Source organism: Trichomycterus rosablanca, chromosome 26 (assembly GCF_030014385.1).
Source record: "Trichomycterus rosablanca isolate fTriRos1 chromosome 26, fTriRos1.hap1, whole genome shotgun sequence".
Lineage (NCBI taxonomy): Eukaryota > Metazoa > Chordata > Actinopteri > Siluriformes > Trichomycteridae > Trichomycterus > Trichomycterus rosablanca.
This window is the reverse complement of record NC_086013.1, coordinates 11,353,560-11,376,565: the sequence shown is the minus strand read 5'-3', so window position 1 is coordinate 11,376,565 and position 23,006 is coordinate 11,353,560. Positions and strand designations below refer to the sequence as shown.

The window sequence follows — 23,006 nt, the reverse complement described above, 5'->3', positions numbered from 1 at the left end:
TAAAGCGCTCGACAAGACCAAGACTCAAACCTTGGTCTCTTCGGTGGTAGGCTGCTATGACCCAAACTCCCTTGTTCTTCAGTCGTATCATGCATCACACAGAAGAGTCTAAAGTACCGAAAGCATGGATGCCAATAACCGACACACTGTTCTGTAAAATAAACCTTTTTAAAGGGTTTTAATGAATTTACAATAGATGTACAGTGTATCACAAAAGTGAGTACACCCCTCACATTTCTGCAAATATTTTATTATATCTTTTCATGGGACAACACTATAGACATGAAACTTGGATATAACTTAGAGTAGTCAGTGTACAACTTGTATAGCAGTGTAGATTTACTGTCTTCTGAAAATAACTCAACACACAGCCATTAATGTCTAAATGGCTGGCAACATAAGTGAGTACACCCCACAGTGAACATGTCCAAATTGTGCCCAAAGTGTCAATATTTTGTGTGACCACCATTATTATCCAGCACTGCCTTAACCCTCCTGGGCATGGTATTCACCAGAGCTGCACAGGTTGCTACTGGAATCCTCTTCCACTCCTCCATGATGACATCACGGAGCTGGTGGATGTTAGACACCTTGAACTCCTCCACCTTCCACTTGAGGATGCGCCACAGGTGCTCAATTGGGTTTAGTCTATCACCTTTACCTTCAGCTTCCTCAGCAAGGCAGTTGTCATCTTGGAGGTTGTGTTTGGGGTCGTTATCCCGTTGGAAAACTGCCATGAGGCCCAGTTTTCGAAGGGAGGGGATCATGCTCTGTTTCAGAATGTCACAGTACATGTTGGAATTCATGTTTCCCTCAATGAACTGCAGCTCCCCAGTGCCAGCAACACTCATGCAGCCCAAGACCATGATGCTACCACCACCATGCTTGACTGTAGGCAAGATACAGTTGTCTTGGTACTTCTCACCAGGGTGCCGCCACACATGCTGGACACCATCTGAGCCAAACAAGTTTATCTTGGTCTCGTCAGACCACAGGGCATTTCAGTAATCCATGTTCTTGGACTGCTTGTCTTCAGCAAACTGTTTGCGGGCTTTCTTGTGCGTCAGCTTCCTTCTGGGATGACGACCATGCAGACCGAGTTGATGCAGTGTGCGGCGTATGGTCTGAGCACTGACAGGCTGACCTCCCACGTCTTCAACCTCTGCAGCAATGCCGGCAGCACTCATGTGTCTATTTTTTAAAGCCAACCTCTGGATATGACGCCGAACACGTGGACTCAACTTCTTTGGTCGACCCTGGCGAAGCCTGTTCCGAGTGGAACCTGTCCTGGAAAACCGCTGTATGACCTTGACCATGCTGTAGCTCAGTTTCAGGGTGTTAGCAATCTTCTTATAGCCCAGGCCATCTTTGTGGAGAGCAACAATTCTATTTCTCACATCCTCAGAGAGTTCTTTGCCATGAGGTGCCATGTTGAATATCCAGTGGCCAGTATGAGAGAATTGTACCCAAAACACCAAATTTAACAGCCCTGCTCCCCATTTACACCTGGGACCTTGACACATGACACCAGGGAGGGACAACGACACATTTGGGCACAATTTGGACATGTTCACTGTGAGGTGTACTCACTTATGTTGCCAGCTATTTAGACATTAATGGCTGTGTGTTGAGTTATTTTCAGAAGACAGTAAATCTACACTGCTATACAAGCTGTACACTGACTACTCTAAGTTATATCCAAGTTTCATGTCTATAGTGTTGTCCCATGAAAAGATATAATGAAATATTTGCAGAAATGTGAGGGGTGTACTCACTTTTGTGATACACTGTATGTCAATTGTAGGCTTGACTTATAAAAATACATCATCTATAACATATAGCTGCTGTCATCCTTCTGTTCTTCACAGGTTTTGTCAACTACAAGACTGTGCAAGTGTTAACTCTTCGTTACTTACATGTAAATCAAATCTGAATACATCTCTAAGTGAAAAGCGATTCTTTGAGGCTCCAGGGGTAACGTTAGCGATCGTAGCTGTGGGTATGAATGCAGATATCGGTCGTAGCTTAGTAAGACAAAAGGTGCGATTGGCTGAGGTTTGAAGCAAAAGCATGATCATTGGTTGCAGCTGTAGGATGGATGTCCTTGATTCACAGCCTGAGTGGCTTGCTCAGGAACCAGACTTGGGTCAGTCAGAATGGATGTGGTGGTGCTGAGCAAGCGGAGTGAACTCAGAACAGCTAGGGGAAAAAGAAACAGGAAATTAGGAGAGTTAATCTGTAAATTCAACACATTTGTCACGTTGCATTTCGTTATCTGCTTCCACGGCATCTAAAAGATTGTATGTATTTAAAAATCATATACAAAGATAAGTTTAAACAATTGTGGCAGCACAAATTTATATTAATATTTAATTGCAAAGCTTTTCTTGACAACACACTAAAAACATGCTAGTACCCAGGTGCCGACATCTCAAACTCCTTCGTGGGGCACCTATACAGACAATGGTTGGCTTGTCCGAGGGTGGAAGTGCCGAAGGAAATTCCTCATGACAGCTGATCAATTGTGCTAGCACAGAGACGGAGAATAATGGAGATCGGTGCTTGACTCTCAGTGCGCGATACGGATCTCCATCTGATCCGGCCTCATGCAGGTGAAAAAAAGCAGTCAGCTACTGTACACGTGTCGGAGGGGGTGTGTTAGTCACGTCCGTCCTCGGTCAGTAGAGGAAGCGAAAGGCGATGGGGTTATTGGATGACTAGATTGGCTCGGTGGGTAGCACTGTCGCCTCACAGCAAGAAGGTCCTGGGTTCGATCCCCAGGTGGAGCATTCTGGGTCCTTTCTGTGTGAAGTTTGCATGTTCTCTCGGTGTCTGCATGGGTTTTCTCCGGAAGCTCCGGTTTCCTCCCACAGTCCAAAGACGTGCAAGTGAGGTGAATTGGCGATACTAAATTGTCCATGACTGTGTTTGACATTAAACTTGTGAACTGATCCATCCGTTTCCAAGTGTGTAAAACGTTTAATGACGTTAAAATCCTAATAAAATAAATAAATAAATAAATCTGGCTGGGCACAAATCTTCATAGACACACTCCAAAATCTTGTAGAAAGCATTCCCAGATCATCTGCAGCTAATAAAGTGTCTACAGTGTTTTTAACAGGCTTACTGGGTCTGAGGGCAGGTAGGGAACAGTGTTGGTCCAGCCAGCTTAGAGTGGTTCGGCACATTTCCTCCACGCTGGCCGTGGACACCATCACGTTGTAGGACTCAAACAGAGGCTCCATGATCACACTGAACTGATGAATATGGGTCAGGAAAGACACTTGGATGCAAACAACAAACATACAAACAAACACAGCAATGGACGGTACAGGATACGATCCAGAATTTCCAGTTCTGTACAGTCTGGGCGCGCACGTACTCTCTGAACTTCTCTCTCATGTGATCGAAGCGCTGGCGGGTGATGGGGACACCGGTAGCAGGGAGCTGCTGTTGACACACACTGACAAAAAAATGACTAGAATTATTGGAACCCTTGGTAAAAATACAATATATGGCCAAAAGTATTTAGACACCTGACTGTGAGCTTGTTGGACATCCCATTTAAAAAACAAATGGTATTAAAATAGGAGTGATGTCTTTATATATATATATATATATATATATATATACTGCTTTTTTTTGCAGTCGAGGGGGGTTTTTTGCGGAACCCTTTTCCACCTATGCATTCTGCACAGGCGCCTCTATCCGCCAATCAGGGTCAGTACACAGCGTTTGAAGACCCCACCCACATAGTCCGGTCCTCCCTCCCCTGCAGGCACTGCCAATTATGCCCGCTAGATGGAGCCAAGCCAACCAATGGTGGCAATGTCGAGTTTCGAACCCGACAAGTTCAGAATCTCGGCACTGGTGTGCTAGCGGAATATCCCACTGCGCCACCTGGGCGCCTCATAGACTGACCTTTATGTAATCTTTTCAGCTATAACAGCAGCCACTCTTCTCAGAATCCCCATATAAGTCTTGTAAGAAGCCTTCTCAGAAGAGTGGCTTAAGTATTTTAATACCATTTTTTTTATTTAATGTCTAACAAGCTCAAAATCTGGTCCGGTGTCCAAATATTGTATGTGCCGTTTACATGACAGTAAGTGAGACATATTGAAAAGGGGGTTTCGCACGTGATGGCAGAATTGAGGGCCTGAATTTCGTCTCGGAGTCTCTGTGCCTCCTCGTGGAGCTGTGCTCTCTCCTGCTGCATTTTACTGATGTATTCGGCTGTCTTCTGCAGAGTGGTGGCTTTACTGATCTGAAACATGAAGAACAAAATGAGAAAAAAGACAGAATGGAGCTACTGGGAGTAAACAGAAGCTTGTAAACTTAGGGCAGGGAGGCAGTTTTAGTTTCTTCTTGCTCTGTCTGTGTGGGTTTCCTCCGGGTGCTCCGGTTTAAAACGCTCATCGTTAAAAAGCAGCACAAAAGCTAATGTGCCGCTTCTCATGTGAATGCGCCTTTACTGAATGGAATACGGTTCAAGCATCTTCACGATTAAGAAGCATAAGGAAACAAATAAGTAAAGGTAAAGTGCAGCTTTTATTGTATTTTTTATAGATTTTTAACTGTTTTCAATTTCAGTGTTTTTTATATTATACTTGTTTTATTTTCAGTGTATACGTGTCAAAAATAACCCCATCATTTTACATAAGCCTAAAATATATGCAGTTTCACAGAACCACGGAACGCATTAACGCCTTTTAAACTCAACGCCACTCCCAGAACCGACTGACGTTGAGTTTCAAGGTACCACTGTATGTGTGTATGTCTGCCCTGTGATGAACTGACCGGTCCTGGGTGTTTTCTGTCTCTTGCCCAATGAATCAGACCCATCGTGACCCTGACCAGGATAAAGCGGTGGTAAAACAGACAATGAATGAATGATTTTTATAGTTTATGGTGCTAAAACTAGGTAGCCTGGTAGCATACACCTAATGTAAAGACAGTGCATTTGAAATGCAATGAAGTCTTTTTTATTCAATGAAATAGTTGTGATCATTTACACTGAGGCCAAAAGTATGTGGACACTCTTCCTAATTACCGAATTCATGAGTTTTACTGGACGGAAACAGGTTAAGAACCCCTGAGTTTTCATGAGTGTTCATCCGCTTTAGCCATCAACCAACCAACTTAACAGGACATAATACATTTATTTTTATTACAGTATTTATCTAACAGTATTGAGATCGCTGGTTCGGATACCTTAATGCTGGGCTGTGAGTTGAGTGTCGTCACCAGGCTCTGTAAAGTGTCGAACCCCAGTTTGATGTTAAACCTCCTCTTTTGCTCGGCGGATATGTGTGTGATTCGACGTGTGTCTGGCTGCAGGAGAAAACACGATGTTCACATTGATATAAAGAATGAGAATTCGTTGTGTGTATGTGTGTGTGTGTGTATGCTTACTCTATTGGGCTCTGTTTTAGCAATTCCAGATGAAGTGTGTAAAGACTCAGATGCTTTTTCTGAAGTGATTGTAGGTGATGTTGGACCAAAATTTCCTGAAAAATTCACTAAAAAATAAAATTACAATTAAAAGAGGTGTCCCAATAATTTTGTCCATATAGTGCTGCTTATTTAGTGCAATAATTATTTACACCCTTGGTAAAATGAGTAAAAGGACTGGTATGTTAATCAAAGCTTTGTTGACCAACATCACTGCCCAGCCATACAAAGACTTTTTGATTGATCAGAGTAAGTATTTATGGCAGCTTAGATTAAAAAAAAATTTAACATACACTATATGGCCAAAAGTATTTGGACACCGGACCACAAGCTTATTGGACATCCCATTTCAAAAACAAATGGTATTTAAATAGAGACACAGCTAGCTGGGTGTACCTGTAAGGCTCGTTCTTTCTGGGGTGTGAATTTTGATGGGTGAGAGTTTTTCTGTTTTGGGAATGAGAAGGGAAGAGATGCAAGAGCCATGGGAGACGCTGGGCTGGGCCATCATGAGCGCCTGGCACTGCAGTGACACCTCCGCAGGGGGCCATGAAGGATGCTGGGATATCTGTGAGCCTCTTTGGCTCACTGGCATACTGCTGGTGGATTGCTGATAAGAAAAGAGAAGAATCTAGTTAACTACAATATGTGTGTGCATGTTTAAAGTCCTTTTAGATCTGCAAAATACCACTATAGTACTATAATTTACCATAATAGAAGTATTAAAACATATAAATACATCACAGTTACTGGTACACCTAGAATAACCCTTACAAACACAATCTTCCTGTTTCTATTTTTCTAACAGGGCCAATCTAAAGGCTGTGGTAGATCAATCCTGTGGCTAAAAACAAAATAGGTAAAGGGAAAATAAAAGAGGTGGCCAAATAAAAATTGGAACGAAAATAAAAACTGGTTGTCACAACATTGCAAGCTACTCGGATCACCTACAAAAACCCAGTTCTCAAATTGCCATCACCCAGTGTGGGTCTAAACGTTTGGCCTGCTCTAAAAAAAGGCTGTCAAGCCGCATCTGGACCAGTAGAAAACCAGACTGGACCGGATTAAGCCCGGCATCACAGTTCAAGAAAATGCAGGTTGCCAACAAAGGAGCTGGCAAATCTGTGAGGGAGAAACCTGTAATCAATAAAAGACACTTTCACCTGAATCAAAATAACCCCCAACGAGGCAAAAAGGACTATCAGTTAGACGGTATCGACACTTCAATCATCTGTGCCTCCATGCCCCCTCTCCCGGCCATATGTGAGAAGGCAGAAGGACAAGATTCTGTAACCGAGCCACACCACCAATCTCCATGCTATGTTCAACTGATTGAGAAGCTACTTTAATGCAGATATCCGCTACGTCCTGATTTTCAAAAGTAGAAATATGAGGTGACTTTCACTTAGTCATCAACATCCAAAGGATTAGAATATGCAAATTAAGAGAGAAAAACTACACAGAGCTTTAAATCACTACAAAAATAATGCTAAACAACTAAATGTTAATGGGTCGGTTCCAGCCACACCTATTACTAACAAGTGTGGAAAATGATACGCTTTCAACTTTCAACCCCTGAGCACAAACTGAGGTCCTCTGAGGTTTATCAACGTTAGTGGCTTGTACAGGGTCTAAAAAACATACGCTGGAACCAGAGCTGGGATCTCGAATACATCTATTGGCCTGTTGTTCAGATAGGGGTGGGATTAAGCCGGATGGGGTCTCTCTCATAACTAATGCAATTACGACCTCTGCTGGCTGATTGATGGCGCCTGCACAAAGACGAGGAAAGAGTGCGCTGATCAGGGTGTGTCTTTCAATACACAGTGCTGAGCTGCTCTGCACTCGTCAAAAGTGTCGGTGATAAGATGCATACAACTGCTGCCCACGTGTCGGAGGGGGCGTGGGATAGCTTCATTCTCCTCAATCAGAGTGGGGATCGGCATTGGTGGAGAGGAAGCATGACGCAATCGGGCAATTGGACAAGCTAAAACGGAGAAAAAGATTTTTTTTTTAAAGTACATACCGCTGACATTGGAGAAGTTGGTCGATGACCTTTTGAACCAACACAAGGAGCATCAAAACCCAACGGTGGCTTTTCTATAGGAAAAAGAAAACCAAGAGTGAAATTTGCAGTACTAACAATAAACTATCATAAGAAAATATACACTGTTGAGTCACATTATTATAACAGACATCTCAAGTTGCAGAAACTCATTTCAGGGAGGTACCCCCGGACCCGGACCCCGAAAGCCCAAAAAAGAAAAATAAAAAGCTAAAAAACCTCTCGCACACACCAAAGGATTATGGGTGATAACAGAACTTTTAGGAGCTGCTAACTGAGCTACTAAGCTAACTGTTCGTGTCACAAACACATTAATGTGTACTACATAGTGCACTAGATGGTGTGAACGATAATAGATTTATGTTCCCTACATAGTGCACTAGATAGTGTGAACGATAATAGATTTATGTTCCCTACATAGTGCACTAGATTGTATATTAGAAAAAAAATTATGTTCCTTACTTAGTGCACTAGATAGTGTACTAGATAATAGACTTATGTTTCTTACATAATGCTTTAGGTAGCGTATTAGTTAACGGATTTAAGTTCCCTACATAGTGCACTAAATTGTATATCAGATAACGGATTTATGTTCCCTACATAGTGCACTAGATAGTATTTTAGATATGAATTTATGTTCCCTACGTAGTGCACTAGATAGTGAATTAGTGAACATAGTGCACTAGATAGTATTTTAGATATGAATTTATGTTTCCTACACAGTGCACTAAATTGTATATCAGATCACGGATTTATGTTCCCTACATAGTGCACTAGATAGTGTATTAGATAACGCATTCATGTTCACTACATAGTGCACTAGAAAGTATAACTAGATGATTTGTGTTCCATAACATTACATAATTCATTATGTTCCCTACATAGTGCACTAGATTGTATATCAGATAACGGATTTATGTCCCCTACATAGTGCACTAGACAGTATATTAGACAATTGATTTATGTTCCCACAGTGCGCTAGATTGTTCAAGATTCTTTTTATCTGACTTGCGGGCATCAGGGAGCCGCTAACGCGGGAGACTCCTGGAACTTCCGGGAGACTTGGGATGTCTGTTATGACCACCAGCTAACATCCAGAGTAACCGCCGTGTGCAGCATGGACAGCAGCCAGACGGGCTGGGAGTGACTCAATAAGGTCCTGGTAGGTTGTCACAGGTATCTGGAGCCATGCTGACTGCTGGAGGGTGCATGGGGGAGGATCCATAGAGCGAACACGATGATCAAGAAGGCCCCACAGATGCTCAATTGGGTTCAGGTCTGGGGAATAAGGGGGCCAGGGTAGTACTTGGAAGTCTTGCTCATGCTCTTCCAACCAGTGTTGGACATTTCTAGCCGTGTGACATGTCGCATTGTCTTAATGGAAGATCCCATCTGCCCCAGGGAGGACAATCAGCATGTATGGGTGTACAAGATCTGCAAGGATGGATTCATACCCTCCACACCTTATATACCCACCAAGCCAGCTTATGAAACGTGACTTCCTTCATGAGCTATAATAATGTGACTCAACAGTGTACAATAATGGTACATTTTAACCATATACGTACGCTCTTGAGAGCTGGAGGATAACAGTCTGGCAAGACAGCTAGTCTGTGAGGATAACCCCACAGATCCTGCAGGCGGCGCTGGTAACCCTATACTTCCCATCTTTTGCTTGTGCCTGCCCCTGCCCGTTCCAACAGGCACCTGCTGGGGCACAGAGAAGCAGTGGCTAGGTGGAAAAGGAGCCACAGATGTCTGCTTGTAGCCCATCATGTCAAGCATAGCGTAACATTGACCCTCTTGAGGGTCTTGTGCTACGACATTCATGGATCCCGTGTGCGTGATGACGGTCTGTGTGGTTACTGCACCACCTCCTGAGTGATGGCCTGATGAGTGTCTGTATTTCAGGCAAGTGGATGGATATTGGTAAAGGTTATCCTGGGACATGGAGGCCGAGGAAAGGTTTGAAGATTCAGTTGCAATGCCGGGGTCGATGCCGGGGCCACTTAAAGACTGTCCGTACGAGTCCATGCAGAGGAGGACGCCACTGCAGAGAGGGTATTCACTGTACTCTAAGTGACTCTTGAACTTTGGCTCGGAGGCCATGCTGGCATCGAAGGGCATTTCCGAGGTCGGAGTTCGGCGCAGGTAGCAAGGGCTCGGTAAGGTGGCTGCAGAGGAAGGCTGGGGTAGATTTTCAACAGTCAGATCAGGCTGGGTAAAAAAAGAGATGACAATATTACTAGTGATGTTCAACATCACATCAAACCTATTTATACCATAAATTATATTTTATTCACATATGGCCATAAGTATGTGGACGCATGTGCTTGTTGAGAATCCAGTTCCAAAACCATGAGCATTAACTTGGAAAAATAAGGGTCTTAATTATAGCGTATAAAGACATTATAAAGCACATTATAGGCTGTATGTTTTGTTTGTGTAGTGTATATTCTGTACCTGTAATATTTGGGAGCCTGTTTGCATTATTGGTGCATTAACCACTGATGAGGTTGAGGGAAATGATGCACTGGATGAACCCTCGAATAAAGAAAAGTCAGCATAGCCACTCTGTAGGGGATGTCCACGGTAGCTCGCAAAGATGTCTACAAGCAAACAGCAGACAAAGCATCAGTTCATCAGTAATGACATGATCTAAACTGTACTGTCGTTTACAGTCACCCTTGAGAAAGATAAATAAAAAGGAAGAATTTATACACTGATCAGCCATAACATTAAAACCTCCTCCTTGTTTCTACACTAACTGTCCATTTTATCAGCTCCACTTACCATATAGAAGCACTGTAGTCCATATATTTCTTTACATACTGTTTTAACCTGCTTTCACCCTGTTCTTCAATGGTCAGGACCCCCACAGAGCAGGTATTATTTAAGTGGTGGATCATTCTCAGCACTGTAGTGACAATGACATGGTGGTGATGGTATGAGTGGATCAGACACAGCAGCGCTGCTGGAGTTTTCCACTCACTGTCCACTCTATTAGACACTCCTACCTAATTAGTCCACCTTGTAGATGTAAAGTCAGAGACGATCGCTCATCCATTGCGGCTGTTTGAGTCGGTCATCTTCTAGACCTTCATCAGCGGTCACAGGACGCTGCCCACGGGGCGCTGTTGGCTGGTTATTTTTGGTTGGTGAACTATTCTCAGTCCAGCAGTGACAGTGAGGTGTTTAAAAACTCCATCAGCATTGCTGTGTCTGACCCATTCATACCAGCACAACACACACTAACACACCCCCACCATGTCAGTGTCACCGCAGTGCTGAGAATGATCCACCACCCAAATAATACCTACTCTGTGGTGGTCCTGGGAGAGTCCTGACCATTGAAGAACAGCAAGAAAGGGGGCTAACAAAGCATGCAGAGAAACAGATGGACTACAGTCAGTAATTGTAGAACTACAAAGTGCTTCTATATGGTAAGTGAAGCTGATAAAATGAACGATGAGTGTAGAAACTAGGAGGAGCATAAAAACAGGGTCTGAAGCCCGAATGGGAAAAAATTTGCTAAGTGTAAGTACAAGTACCAAAAGAGAAAATATCTCACCAGGAATGTCCATAAGGTCGTCCAGGTTGGGCTGAAGAGGCGTCAAACCAGGCTGGATCATATCAGCATTACTGGTGTAGGCTGAAAGAGGGTAAACAGTTATAACATCAGGAATGTGTCTGAACTAGAATTGCATATAGTCCGAACAAAGCTCTGCATCGCAATTATATTAGACTCCTGCATCCAGATTTAATCATTTTAGAAGGAGCTACCATGTCACTCATTCGATAGCCACAAAATGAATCTCTGGAGTACTTACTGTTGTGGCGTTCTCCACTCCATGGGCTCGGCTTCTGGGTCATGGTGAAAAGAGTGTCCGAGATGTCCGAGAGAAAGCAGTCCAGGTCAAACATGTGTACCTCCTCCTGATTTGCTTCGGGTTCTGGGTACATCTGATCGGACCATTTCTCCAGGCCAGTTCTGCAAGGCTTGTGATTAACTGTCTACCCCAAATAAAAAACAACATACAGTTGTAGTTTTCAGCTTTTTTAATGGACAATACAATGGATTACTTACTATATTTGAAGTACAACACCTGTGCTGTCATGGCATTTGCCTTTGAGTACTCTTGTATTAATGTCATCATTTTTTTCTGGCCTTTTCTACAACATTCTTTTCCTTTTTTGGCATAGTACAGTTTCCATTATTAAAATAATCCAAATAAAACTATACTCTTGTATAAGAAACCAGGTTTTATCTAAACTACATGGTTAAATATGTAGACACATTCATTATGTACACTCAAAGTATGTGGACACCTGACCATGAGCTTGTTGGACATCCCATTCCAAAACACAGCCTTTAATATGAACTTGCCCTCCCTATAGGGAAGTGGGATTTTGTGCCCACTTAGACAAATAAGCATTTGTGAGGTCAGCAACTAGAACCAAGTCAAAATCAACATTTCATTTAATTTCAAATATGTTCTGTGGTGTCGAGGTCAGGGTTCTGTGCAGGCCAGTGGAGTTCATCCACTCTAAATGGCCTTCCCCAAACTCAAAGTTGAGTCAGGTTTAAATCTCAGCTGTGCTATTGACCGGCTGGGTGCCTGAACAGACCAGAGGAGGAAAGGTCAAGCAGACAGAACTCGAGAGGGTCTGCCAAAAAGAATAGATAAAGTGCCCAAATCCAAGTGTAAAAAGCATGTAGAGACAGATCCAGAAACTGAAATCTCTAATTTACTCCTTTTTCAATATATTATAGACACCCTTTGGCAGCAATACATAGAATAGAATATAGAATAGAATGCCTTTATTTGTCATATATACATATACAGACGTACAGCTGGGGTCAGGGCACAGGGTCAGCCATCGTACGGTGCCCCTGGAGCGGAGAGGGATAAGGGCCTTGCTCAAGCGCCCGACAGTGGCTGCATAACAGAGCTGGAATTAAAACTCTCAACCTTTTAGTTGACGGTCCAAAGCTCTACCCACTAGGCTACCACTGTCAAATGAAGTTCATTCACTTTGAGGGGCCTTCCCCATGCTCAAAGTTGACTCAAAGTTTAAATCTCAGCTGTGCTATTGACCGGCTGGGTGCCTACACAGACATGAATAGAGAAACAGTCAAGCAGGGTTCTTTATTGCTGCTGTGAATACAGCCTTTGCTGGCTGGTCAAGGTGCCTACACAAGGAGCGGTAGACAGCAGATTGTAGTGCATGGCTCTCACATCTGGTAGTTAAAAAGAAGCGGTTGGTGGCTGAGCACATGTATGAGAGGCGTGTGAGAGTCAGCGACACTCCTTAATCAGGGGCCAGGGCAAAAGGATAAAGGTTTCAATAGGAACAATTTAAATATAGCAAGATTGGGCAACGTCTAAAAAGGGTGCGTACAGGGTGCCCACATACCTTTGGCCATTTAATGTATGTAGGCTTAAGAAATCTCTACTAATTACTTAACAATAATAATAAAACTCAAATATTTAGGACAGAGTTACTCCAGCACTCCTTTTAAAACCCCAGTACAAGTGACCACACATACACACACACAATTAGTAAGTATGATAAGCTACTCACGGCTCAGCACAAGCTCCCGCGCAAAGTTCCAGCTCGAATAAAGCTCCCAACGTTCACCTGTGCACCTCCGACCATGAACTGCACAGAAACCCTAAAGCTCATTTATGAAAGGGAGCCCGAATTCAGCCGGAAGCACCGGTGCTTACGTCTTCCCAGACAACATCGTACCCACGCTGCATTTTGGCCCATACAAAAGAAGGCAAATTATAGTATTGGTTTTGATGTGAGGCATTAACGCCAGCAGTTTAACACAGACGTGAGCAAGACAGAAACCCCCTCCTGGTCAACATCATTATGTTTTTCCTTTTTTTCTTAATATCTATGTGCTTTGCAAACTCTCTCGGTCATCCAAGGCAGATTGGCACTTTTGTTCCTGACCCACTTCTACCCATTACAAGCTCACGTGCAACAAAGGGGGGAAAGGCTTCACACACACTTACTGCCGGTGGTCATTTGGATAAAGGAAGCTGCCAAATTAATATATGCAAAATCTTCCACACAGCTAATTTATCATAAAGACCTGGACTAAACAATGTTGTGTCCAATTAAACAATTTATGGGCACCCAGGTGGTGTGGCGGGATATTCTGTTAGCGCACCAGTCCATGTTCGAATCTCAGCACTGCTACCGGTCGACTGGGCGCCCCCTAGTAGGCACGATTGGCAGTGCCTGAAGCAGAAAACATTGGCCAATCCTCTATTCAATACATTGTAGACCCTGGATATATCTCTACATGCTTTACACAGTTGGAGTAGGGCAAGTCAGTCCAGGGTTGTTTTGGCTACATGATTCTGATCATTATTTTTTTTATATTTTTTTTTTTTGTTTAAGCATTTTCTCCCCTTTTTCTCCCTTTTAGCGCGTCCAATTGCCCGATTGCATCATGCTTCCTCTCCACCAATGCCGATCCCGCTCTGATTGAGGAGAACGAAGCTAACCCACGCCCCCTCCGACACGTTGGCAGCATGTTGTATGCATTTTGTCACCTACACTTTGATGAGTACAATGCTGATCAGCACTGTGTACGGAGAGACACACCCTGTGCAGGAGCCATCAATCAGCCAGCACAGGTCGTAATTGCATTAGTTATGAGAGAGACCCTATCTGGCTTTTAATATCCCACCCCTATCTGAAAAACAGGCCAATTGTTGTTCATGTGGCTGCTCAACCCAGCCGGCAGGGTGTATTCGAGATGTATTCGAGATCCCAGCTCTGGTTCCAGTGTGTGTTTTTACCGCTGCGCCATCTGAGCGGCATGCTTCTGATCATTATTGTATTGAAAAGTGAACTGTCACACCAGTCGGACTCAGCATGTGCTCTGGATGAGGTTTTTCTCAAGTATTGGGCTGCATTCATCCGTCCCTTAATTTTTTACAGGTCAGCCTGTCCCCACCACTGACAAGCAGGTGTTTAAATACTTCCTGTATAATCCACTGGAATGCCCCGCAATCCAATATGCTAGCCCACCACTGTGAGGACCCAGGCTAAAGTCTCAGCAATGTCTTCAGCCAAGTCCGATGCTCAACAAGCACAATTGGTCATGTCTGAGGGAGAAGTTAACGAATGGGTTATAACATTCTTGCAGCAGCAACAGTGACTCCTACTGTCTGGCTGAGGCGCCAGCATGTGTGGTGGAAGATTACTGAGGAAGTAGTGTGATCCTCTGTTCATGCTGAAGATCTTTATATGGACCGTTTGTACACATACTGTATATGCTCACAGACCTCCAGCTTAATAGTAGTTTCCCATCAAGATGCCATAAATGGACAATAAAACACATCAAACAGAATGAAAACTTGCCTTCTGTGCAAATGGGTCAGCTATGATCAAACGTCATTGAAAGTTGTGGGAAACCGCCACAACAGAAAATGAGATAAGCTGAGTAAGCTAAAGTGTAAACTATTAATAGATAACTGGAGAAGCACTGTGAGTATAAACTGTGCCGCTAACCTACTGGGGGTAGGTACGATCTGGTAGAGTAAGGTCAATGATGGAACAATGGATCTAAGGAGGCTAAATACTATGTGGACACCCATTGGATGGATGGATGGATGGATGGATGGATGGATGGATGGATGGATGGATGGATGGATGGATGGATGGATGGATGGATGGATGGATGGATGGATGGATGGATGGATGGATGGATGGATGGATGGATGGATGGATGGATGGATAGATAGATAGATAGATAGATAGATAGATAGATAGATAGATAGATAGATAGATAGATAGATAGATAGATAGATAGTCATTAACTGTCTGGTTTATCACCGCTTTATCCTATAAAGGGTCGCAGTAGGGTTCAATTTACTGGGCAAAATGCAGGAAACACCCCGGATGTACTTACTTGCTTTTCAAGTAATGCCAAATACTTAATTAACTTTATACTCAATTTGTTACAATGAATATATGATTTGTAGTGCAAAACATTTATTACATTATAACTCAAAAGCATTCTTTGTGAAGACAGATTGTATTGGTTCAAATGATTTCTGATGCAAAAACAAGCGAGTTGTACCTAATAGCGTAAACGTACAGAATTTGGAAACAGTATTGGGAGTATTAAAGACACTCACCCTCTATAAAATATAAATATCTATTCACAACAGCTGCATATGGCAAGTAGACACTCCTTATTAATGTCCATGGTTTTGGAATGAGATACCCAGCAAGCTCATGAGGAAGTATGTGCATTCATTTGTCCATGTAATATATTAGTGTGTTTCTTCAATTTCTACAGGAAAAACCTGTGTAAGTTTTTCATAGCATATAGAAGTCTTACCAAGTCATTTGTACCAGTACAACTTCATGTCTTACCTTCTGAAGGCTGGGCATGAGATCTTTATGTTTCTAAAGCAATCAGAGAAGAGAAGAAAATGATTCATTTTTACAGATTGAATGTGAATAATGATGGCAAAAGCATGATTTAGTTAAGCAAAGATCAGGTGCTTAGTTGTCAAGACACATGACCATCACTGACCTAAAGCTGTATGTTAGTTTCCAATGGCAACACTGTTAACATTGTTGATATGATAAAAATGATTCATGTGACAAGATCATGAAAAATTTCTGTGTGGTCATTTAGCTAAATCTTACACAGAATATATAAGACAAATACATTGTATAGTCAGAAGTATGTGGACACCCCTCCTTTGCCAACAGGTCTTTAAACTTTTGATGGGGAGAAGCCAGACATTCTCATCCAACAATAGTTCATGACCTTACAAATGCTTTTTTATTAAATGGGCACAAATTACTACAGGTGCATCCTTTAATCCTTTTTCAGAGACTACAAGTTGTTTGTGGAGAGGGCTTTCAACTCAATATTAATGCATATGGTACACATGCTTTCATCCATACAGTATTTAAACAGTAGAGGCCAAAAGTCTGAAACCACTTGTGAACACTGAGTCGAAAGTTAACTTATGTTGAATAAAATGTTGAATAGATGTCAGAATTTCCAAGTATTCTCTATGGCAATATTTATAACAGGTGAACATTGATGAGTTGGATTTGATCTACTCATCAGAACCTCCTTCAAGTTAATAAATTTGCAGCCAAAGTCGTCCGACCATGTGATTCAATAGAAACGGAAGGACTAGAGGAAACATGACCTTTTACACAAACTGACATGGACAATTTCACATGTGCTTATGTCATTTATTCATTCATTGTCTGGTTTACCTCTGCTTTATCCTATTAAGGGTCACGGTGGGTTCAATTTACTGGGCGAAAGGCAAGAAACACCCCAGACAGGTTGCCTGTTTGGCCAAAACATGCCAAACAGACGCATTTTTACTAGCGGTCATGGACTTTAGGATGCCATTGTGTAAAGTTTGCCATATATGAACTCAATAACTCAATAAATCTTTGTGCAGACAGATAGCATCGGTAAAATCTAGTGATCCACAATGCAAAAAACAAGCAGGGTGTACCTAATAAATTGGCAATTATGTGTATGATAATTTGACTATTTGTCCATTGCAGAGACTACAAACACTCACCCTCTTCTTGTAGTAAATCCTCCATTTATGATACTCCTTTATCACCACTTCAATCCTTCTCTTCCAGTAGCTTCCTTCCAGTACAATCGCCTGAAAAATAAAATCTGACTTAAGGATGGATGGAAAGTATTTTAAGGGTAAGACTAAATTGGCTGCAATCCAGAGCACCCTAAATGTTGTTTAGCTGCGCACTCTGTGGCACTTAAGATGCTGTTTGGAACACAGCCAGGTCACCACATATGTGCTGTTTAAATAATGCCTGTCTGTCATAAGCATAGATGTAGTCCTGTCAGAAGAAAGTGAAAGTAAAAGTAAGAGTGAATATTATAATTATTATTATTATTATTATATTAGGATTTTAACATCATGTTTTACACACTTTGGTTACATTCATGAAAGGACAGATGGTTACTTGTTATGCAACATTCATCAGTTCAAGTCTTTAATGTCACACAGTCAGGGACAATTTAGTATCTCCAATTCACCTCACTTGCATGTCTTTGGACTGTAGGAGGAAACCGGAGCTCCCGGAGGAAACCCAAGCAGACACAGGGAGAACATGCAAACTCCACACAGAAAGGACCCGGACTGCTCCACCTGGGAACCAACACCCAGGACCTTCTTGCTGTGAGGCTACAGTGCTACCCACCGACTACAAGTAATAAAAATATGAAAACTAAAACTGGCATGGATTTTCCAGGAGTTAGCTTGTACTTTTTTGCATTCTTTCATGTACAATGCTTCAAAGCAAAGAACTAAATCAAATGGTAAGCCTATTTCTATTTCTAAAACATTCGCTTTGAGCAATCAGGCTGTGTAAAGAAGTTGAGGACAATGTTTTACTTGTGTAATATGTGTGATGAGCTGATGATCATTGGGTCAGTTGTTTATTGATTACCTCAGGTTTGCGATGAGCATCTGCTTCGGACCCTTCCAGCGGTGTGACGAACCCACATACTGGATTTTTCCTTTTCTCCACATCTAAAGCATGGTAATAGCAAGTATTTAATAGCAATCTATTTATAGTAAAGCACTTAACAGATTATTAATGCTGATTTGAGGACAAATAAATGCTAAATATACTTATAAATTCATTAGATAAGATAAAAAAGATTAGTATTTCAGACAGAACCACAAAAGCTTGCAGTGCATTCTTTGTATCCAGCTTTATTTTTTTAATAAATGCTCAAGCTCTGGTAGTTCTGGAGTTTCTCAGACAAAAGAATCTTACACTGAATGAACCAGGCCCTCCAGATTCCATTATTCAAACGGATCTTGTCCCTCCACAGCAGCCTTAGACCTTTGAAGGACTTCCACTTAGGAGACACAATCTTTCCACTGCAGACAAACAAACAGGTTCAGTTCAGTTTACTTTCTTCTAGCCAGGTTAAACCAGTTTTTATTTAAAATCATTCTTTAATTTTCACCACTTTATCCAGGTCTGGGTTACAGTGGGTCTGGTTATCCTGGAATCATTGGGAATCAATGCATTAACATACCCCCAGACAGGATGCCAATTTGTCGAGGGGCCTCGACCATCCTCCCTCAAATTTCTAACTGGCCGATAGCCAGCTGGGGTGTTGAACCCTGGATCCTAGCAGTAGTGGGCTAGCAAAGTCATTTCAAATCAACATCGCTGAAAGTCAAGGTTTGTTCATGTGATCTATTGGATGTACACGATAAGTTGACTGTTGCTGATTAGTAAAAGTCAAAGCATTAACAGCATTCAGTTAATTAATTACTTTTATTTTAATTACTACTACTACTTCTTATTTAAAAAACACAGATTTATATATATAATATATATATATTTGTGCAAAATATTATCCATGGTATCCCATGATGATTTCACAATATTCCAAAGAGCATCTTGTAATGTCACTGAACACTTGGTTTCCTCTGTCTTCAAGTGCCTCTATACAAGCTTGACTCCTTGATCTTCTATGGTTTTTAAGTAGTTGTTCTCCAAATTTTCTAAATCTTTTAATAATGTTATGAACGGTAGATCCTAAAATTCCAAAATTCCTTGACATCCACGGTTTTTAGCAAAGTGGCAAACCTCTGTACATTCTTGCTCAGAAATTAATGGATATTTAAATCAAGACAAATCATGAAATATTTTATCAATGTGTAAAAGACAATTATTTTTTCTACTGTCCCAATTTTTTTTTATAATGTTCAAATTCCCCACTGACTAGTCGCTTTCAAAAGTGTAAGAACCACAGTTTTCCACATCAATCATTCACTTTCAATTAAGCATGAACTTGGTAGCACATCTGGCCGAATGTGTTCAGCACTCTGCATCTTTTAGCGCTGTTCCAGCGCATTTAACAAATTTAATGGCATAGAAAAGGTGACAACAGTGCCAAGTTCAGTCGGTTGCTAGGACCTCATAGAGAAGAGAAGCTGCATGTACGAAAGTCACAAGCTCACATATGGTGGGCAGGGAGCTTTAAAGCTCAAAAACAAAAGCATGTTAAATCAAACACAGTCACGGTAGTCCAATTCCTGCACCCACTGTAACTTGAAAAAATAAGTTGCACTTCTGCAGTATCTTTATGTTTGTATTAATTTAATTTAATTAATCATCATCATCCTCATAATAATAATAATAATGGCACTCAGTAGGCGCAGTGGTAAATTATGCCAGCCCATTATCACTGAGATCCCAGGGTTCAAATCTCCAGTGGTGCTCTCAGCGGGTCTGGCGTCTACATACAGACAAGATTGTCTATGTTGCAGGTTTGCGGGGGTTGTCTGGGTGGTTGGTGGACGGACCCACCAAAACCCTGTCCAGAATAAAGTGTGGTAAAAAAAAAAAGAAACATGACAATGAAAAAGAATGAATAATAAACTACAACTGGGGTTTACAGGACAGGGGTGAGACAATTTGGGTGGCCCAGGCTGCAGTGTGAGTGTTGTAACAATGGTAAATAAGCGGCCCGAGAGAAAAACATTGCAGGAGATGGATTTTATCCTGACCTCAGTTACACTGTAACTCTTGCCTGACTGTTTCTTTGCCAACTCCTGCCAAAGTCCATCTCCGTCTCAGCCGCCTGTTTCTGTTTTCTTTATCAGCCATGTCACAACTGTTTCAAAAAGTCTGACAAATTCACTCCAAGCATAAAAATAAGTCAATAAGTTCCTGAGTTGAAATTGAATAATCTGACAAAATGTCAATCTGCTACAAGTCAAAGTCCAGCAAAGTACCAAGAACTTAAAAGCACAAACTAAACATGATACTAAATCAAAACTAAGCATGTGTTTACTTTCGGGAAGCTTTAAAACTGAGATGAATGCTACTTTCTGTCCATAATCATGCAACTATTATATAAATTTATGACTTTAGACTACCATCTGAACAATCTGTGAAATAATTAGGGATTATTTATTATTCAATCTAGATAAAACCTTGTTTTGGAGTAGAAAAGTAAAAAAAAAATCTGTCCTTAATTAATTTAGTAAAGCTACATATATTATTTATTATACAATATTACTCCAGAATCCCAAAGCTATCAAACTACCAATGAAGAGTAAAGAATCAAGGAGGTCATTTTTAAATTGTGCAAACAATAATAAAAATAAGCTTTTGTAGATGTATGTACGAATATGTTATTATGGGCACCCTCATTTTTTATGTTCTAATTAACAAAACATATACAAGACACAAACAAACATTACATACACCAGGGTGTTTCAAACCCTGGGTCATGACCGTTGGGTGGGTCGCGAGCCAGAAAAATGGGTCACAGAGAAAAGCAATACACCAAACAAACTTGTACATGAACACCCTCTTGTGGAGGCTTTATGCTACATCTTGTAAACCACAATGGGACCAGATTGCCCCGATTTTTATTAATTTATTTATTTATTTATTAGGATTTTAACGTCATGTTTTACACACTTTGGTTACAATCATGACAGAAACGGTAGTCACTCATTACAAGACTCATCAGTTCACAAGTTTAATATCAAAACACAGTCATGGACAATTTTATACCACTTGCATGTCTTTGGACTGTAGGAGGAGACCGGAGCTCCTGGAGGAAACCCACGCAGACACGGGGGAACATGCAAACTGCACACAGAAAGAACCTGGACCTCCCCACCTTTGGATTGAACCCAGGACCTTGTTGCTGTGAGGCGACAGTGCTACCCACTTTTGTTTCCCAACTAATTAAAAACATTTACATGCAGTTTTAAATTGAAAATGTCATAATGATGCTGTGTGTTAGGGGGTAAGGACTAATATGCTTTGCATTTGTGGACCTTCAGTTAGTTTGCAGATTAACTGCATGTGGTACCCTGTGATGGACTGGTGACTTGTCCTGGGTGGGTCCTACCTTTTGCCCAGTGGACTGGACCCACCGCGACCCTAAATAAGATGACCCTTAGATAGTAGTAAAAACAGACAGTGAATATATGAATGAATGAATAAATGAATGGATGTGGTACCTGTAGGCCAGAGTCATGCACTCGAACAGGCGGGTGAGAGTCGGGTCGATGCTCAGTCTGCGTGAACTGAACGGACCGAAGCTGTAGGTCTGACATCGCGGTTTATTCACAGTATCGAAGTCATACTGTGTTTTCCTGCTGCGGGTTACAGGATCACTGTGAGGTGAGGAGACCATAAAGTGACCGCTGTGAATCACCACCGTCCCCGAACTCCTTCCCGAACCGGCCGCGTCCGTCTGCGCCAACCCGTTCTCCTGATCCGAGTCCGAATCCGACTCCGAATCAACGACCATCTGATTTGCTTTCGGCGGTTCGGAAAAGTTCTCCAGCTTAGCCATGGAGACTGATCCTGGACCTGTAGTATCCCTCACACGGTAAGTGATCAAATCAGCTGAAATCGCGACAGAAACAACAACGCCTCAGTCACTAACTCACTCATACTGCGTGTCGAGTCTGTGAGTCAAAGGTCGCATGGCTGAGTTGGTTCATGGCTTCTGCTTGATCTGGATTTGGAGATTGAAGCACGATTTAACAGGACAGGAGCTCTTAAACTCCAGACCAAACCGCCCACATGGTTGAATTAAGTAACATGTGACCTCTGCCCCGGTCAATTAGCTGGACTCATCTGTCAGGACCTCTCTTAAAGGTGCACTGCACCAAAATAAATAAATACATACAGTAAAAACATTGTTTTCTTCTTTCATTATTAAACCTTGGACAGGGTACTGGTGCATTGCACTGGCATCATTCACCTCATTCATTCACCTGTTCACTCATTTACATCTAGGGGTACAACTGTATAAAACAAAGCATTCCACAACATGAACATCATAGTAGCAGTCAAGCATGGTGGGTGGTAGTTTGATAGTGTGGGGATGCTTTGCTGCTTGATGGCTGCTAAAAATTGATAAACCCATACATTCTAAACCAAAAAATCCTCACTGAGAATATCTGGTCTGTGATCTGAAGCTCAGATACAATCAGGTTTTAGATGTTTGTCCTCAATAAATAGGCTAAAATGCTTTTATTTACATTTTCAGCAGACGCTTTTATCCAAAGCGACTTACACAATGAGCAATTGAGGGTTAAGGGCCTTGCTCAGGGACCCAACAGTGGCAACTTGGTGGTGGCGGGGCTTGAACCGGCAACCTTCTGTTTACTAGTCCAGTACCTTAACCACTGAGCTATCACTGGCCCATTTATGTGTGTTTATTCATGTTCTTTTTGTCTTCCTACATGTTGTAATGATAAATGCTGCTCCTTAAATTTGACCAAAGTTTTTCATTGTTATTTCATACTTCATATACATGTAACTTGTAATATGTAACTCATTTATTGTCTGTTTTATGACAGCTTTATTACGATTTAGGGTCATGGTGGGTACAATTGACTGGGCGAAATTCAGGATCCACCCTGGACTGGTCAACAGGTCTCCAGTTCAT

General features: G+C 41.9%; 1 protein-coding gene across 1 annotated transcript; it reads right to left on the bottom strand.

Annotated features, from left to right (window-relative positions):
* Positions 1–1,810: 1,810 nt before the first annotated feature.
* On the bottom strand, positions 1,811–21,902 carry LOC134303319 (carbohydrate-responsive element-binding protein). The gene is made up of 17 exons (XM_062988684.1): positions 21,565–21,902; positions 18,341–18,447; positions 18,008–18,090; positions 17,110–17,199; positions 15,923–15,955; positions 11,347–11,530; positions 11,088–11,168; positions 9,980–10,125; positions 9,085–9,733; positions 7,478–7,551; positions 5,848–6,061; positions 5,413–5,519; positions 5,212–5,331; positions 4,137–4,264; positions 3,340–3,463; positions 3,128–3,257; positions 1,811–2,199 (listed from the first exon to the last, which is right to left on the bottom strand). The coding sequence occupies exons 1-17, from the start codon at positions 21,900–21,902 to the stop codon at positions 2,075–2,077; spliced, it is 2,733 nt and encodes a 910-aa protein (XP_062844754.1). The 3' UTR covers positions 1,811–2,074.
* Positions 21,903–23,006: the final 1,104 nt, after the last annotated feature.

What these genes read in the sequence shown, in the direction of transcription:
- LOC134303319 (XM_062988684.1), bottom strand. Translation starts at nt 21,902, where the DNA reads ATGGCTAAGCTGGAGAACTTTTCCGAACCGCCGAAAGCAAATCAGATG. An exon ending in AGAAAGAACGAGCCTTACAG is followed by an intron (nt 5,520 to 5,847) that starts GTACACCCAGCT and finishes TTTATTTTTTAG; the next exon opens with TGAATTTTTCAGGAAATTTT. An exon ending in CCTACCTGCCCTCAGACCCA is followed by an intron (nt 2,200 to 3,127) that starts GTAAGCCTGTTA and finishes TTTTTCCCCTAG; the next exon opens with CTGTTCTGAGTTCACTCCGC.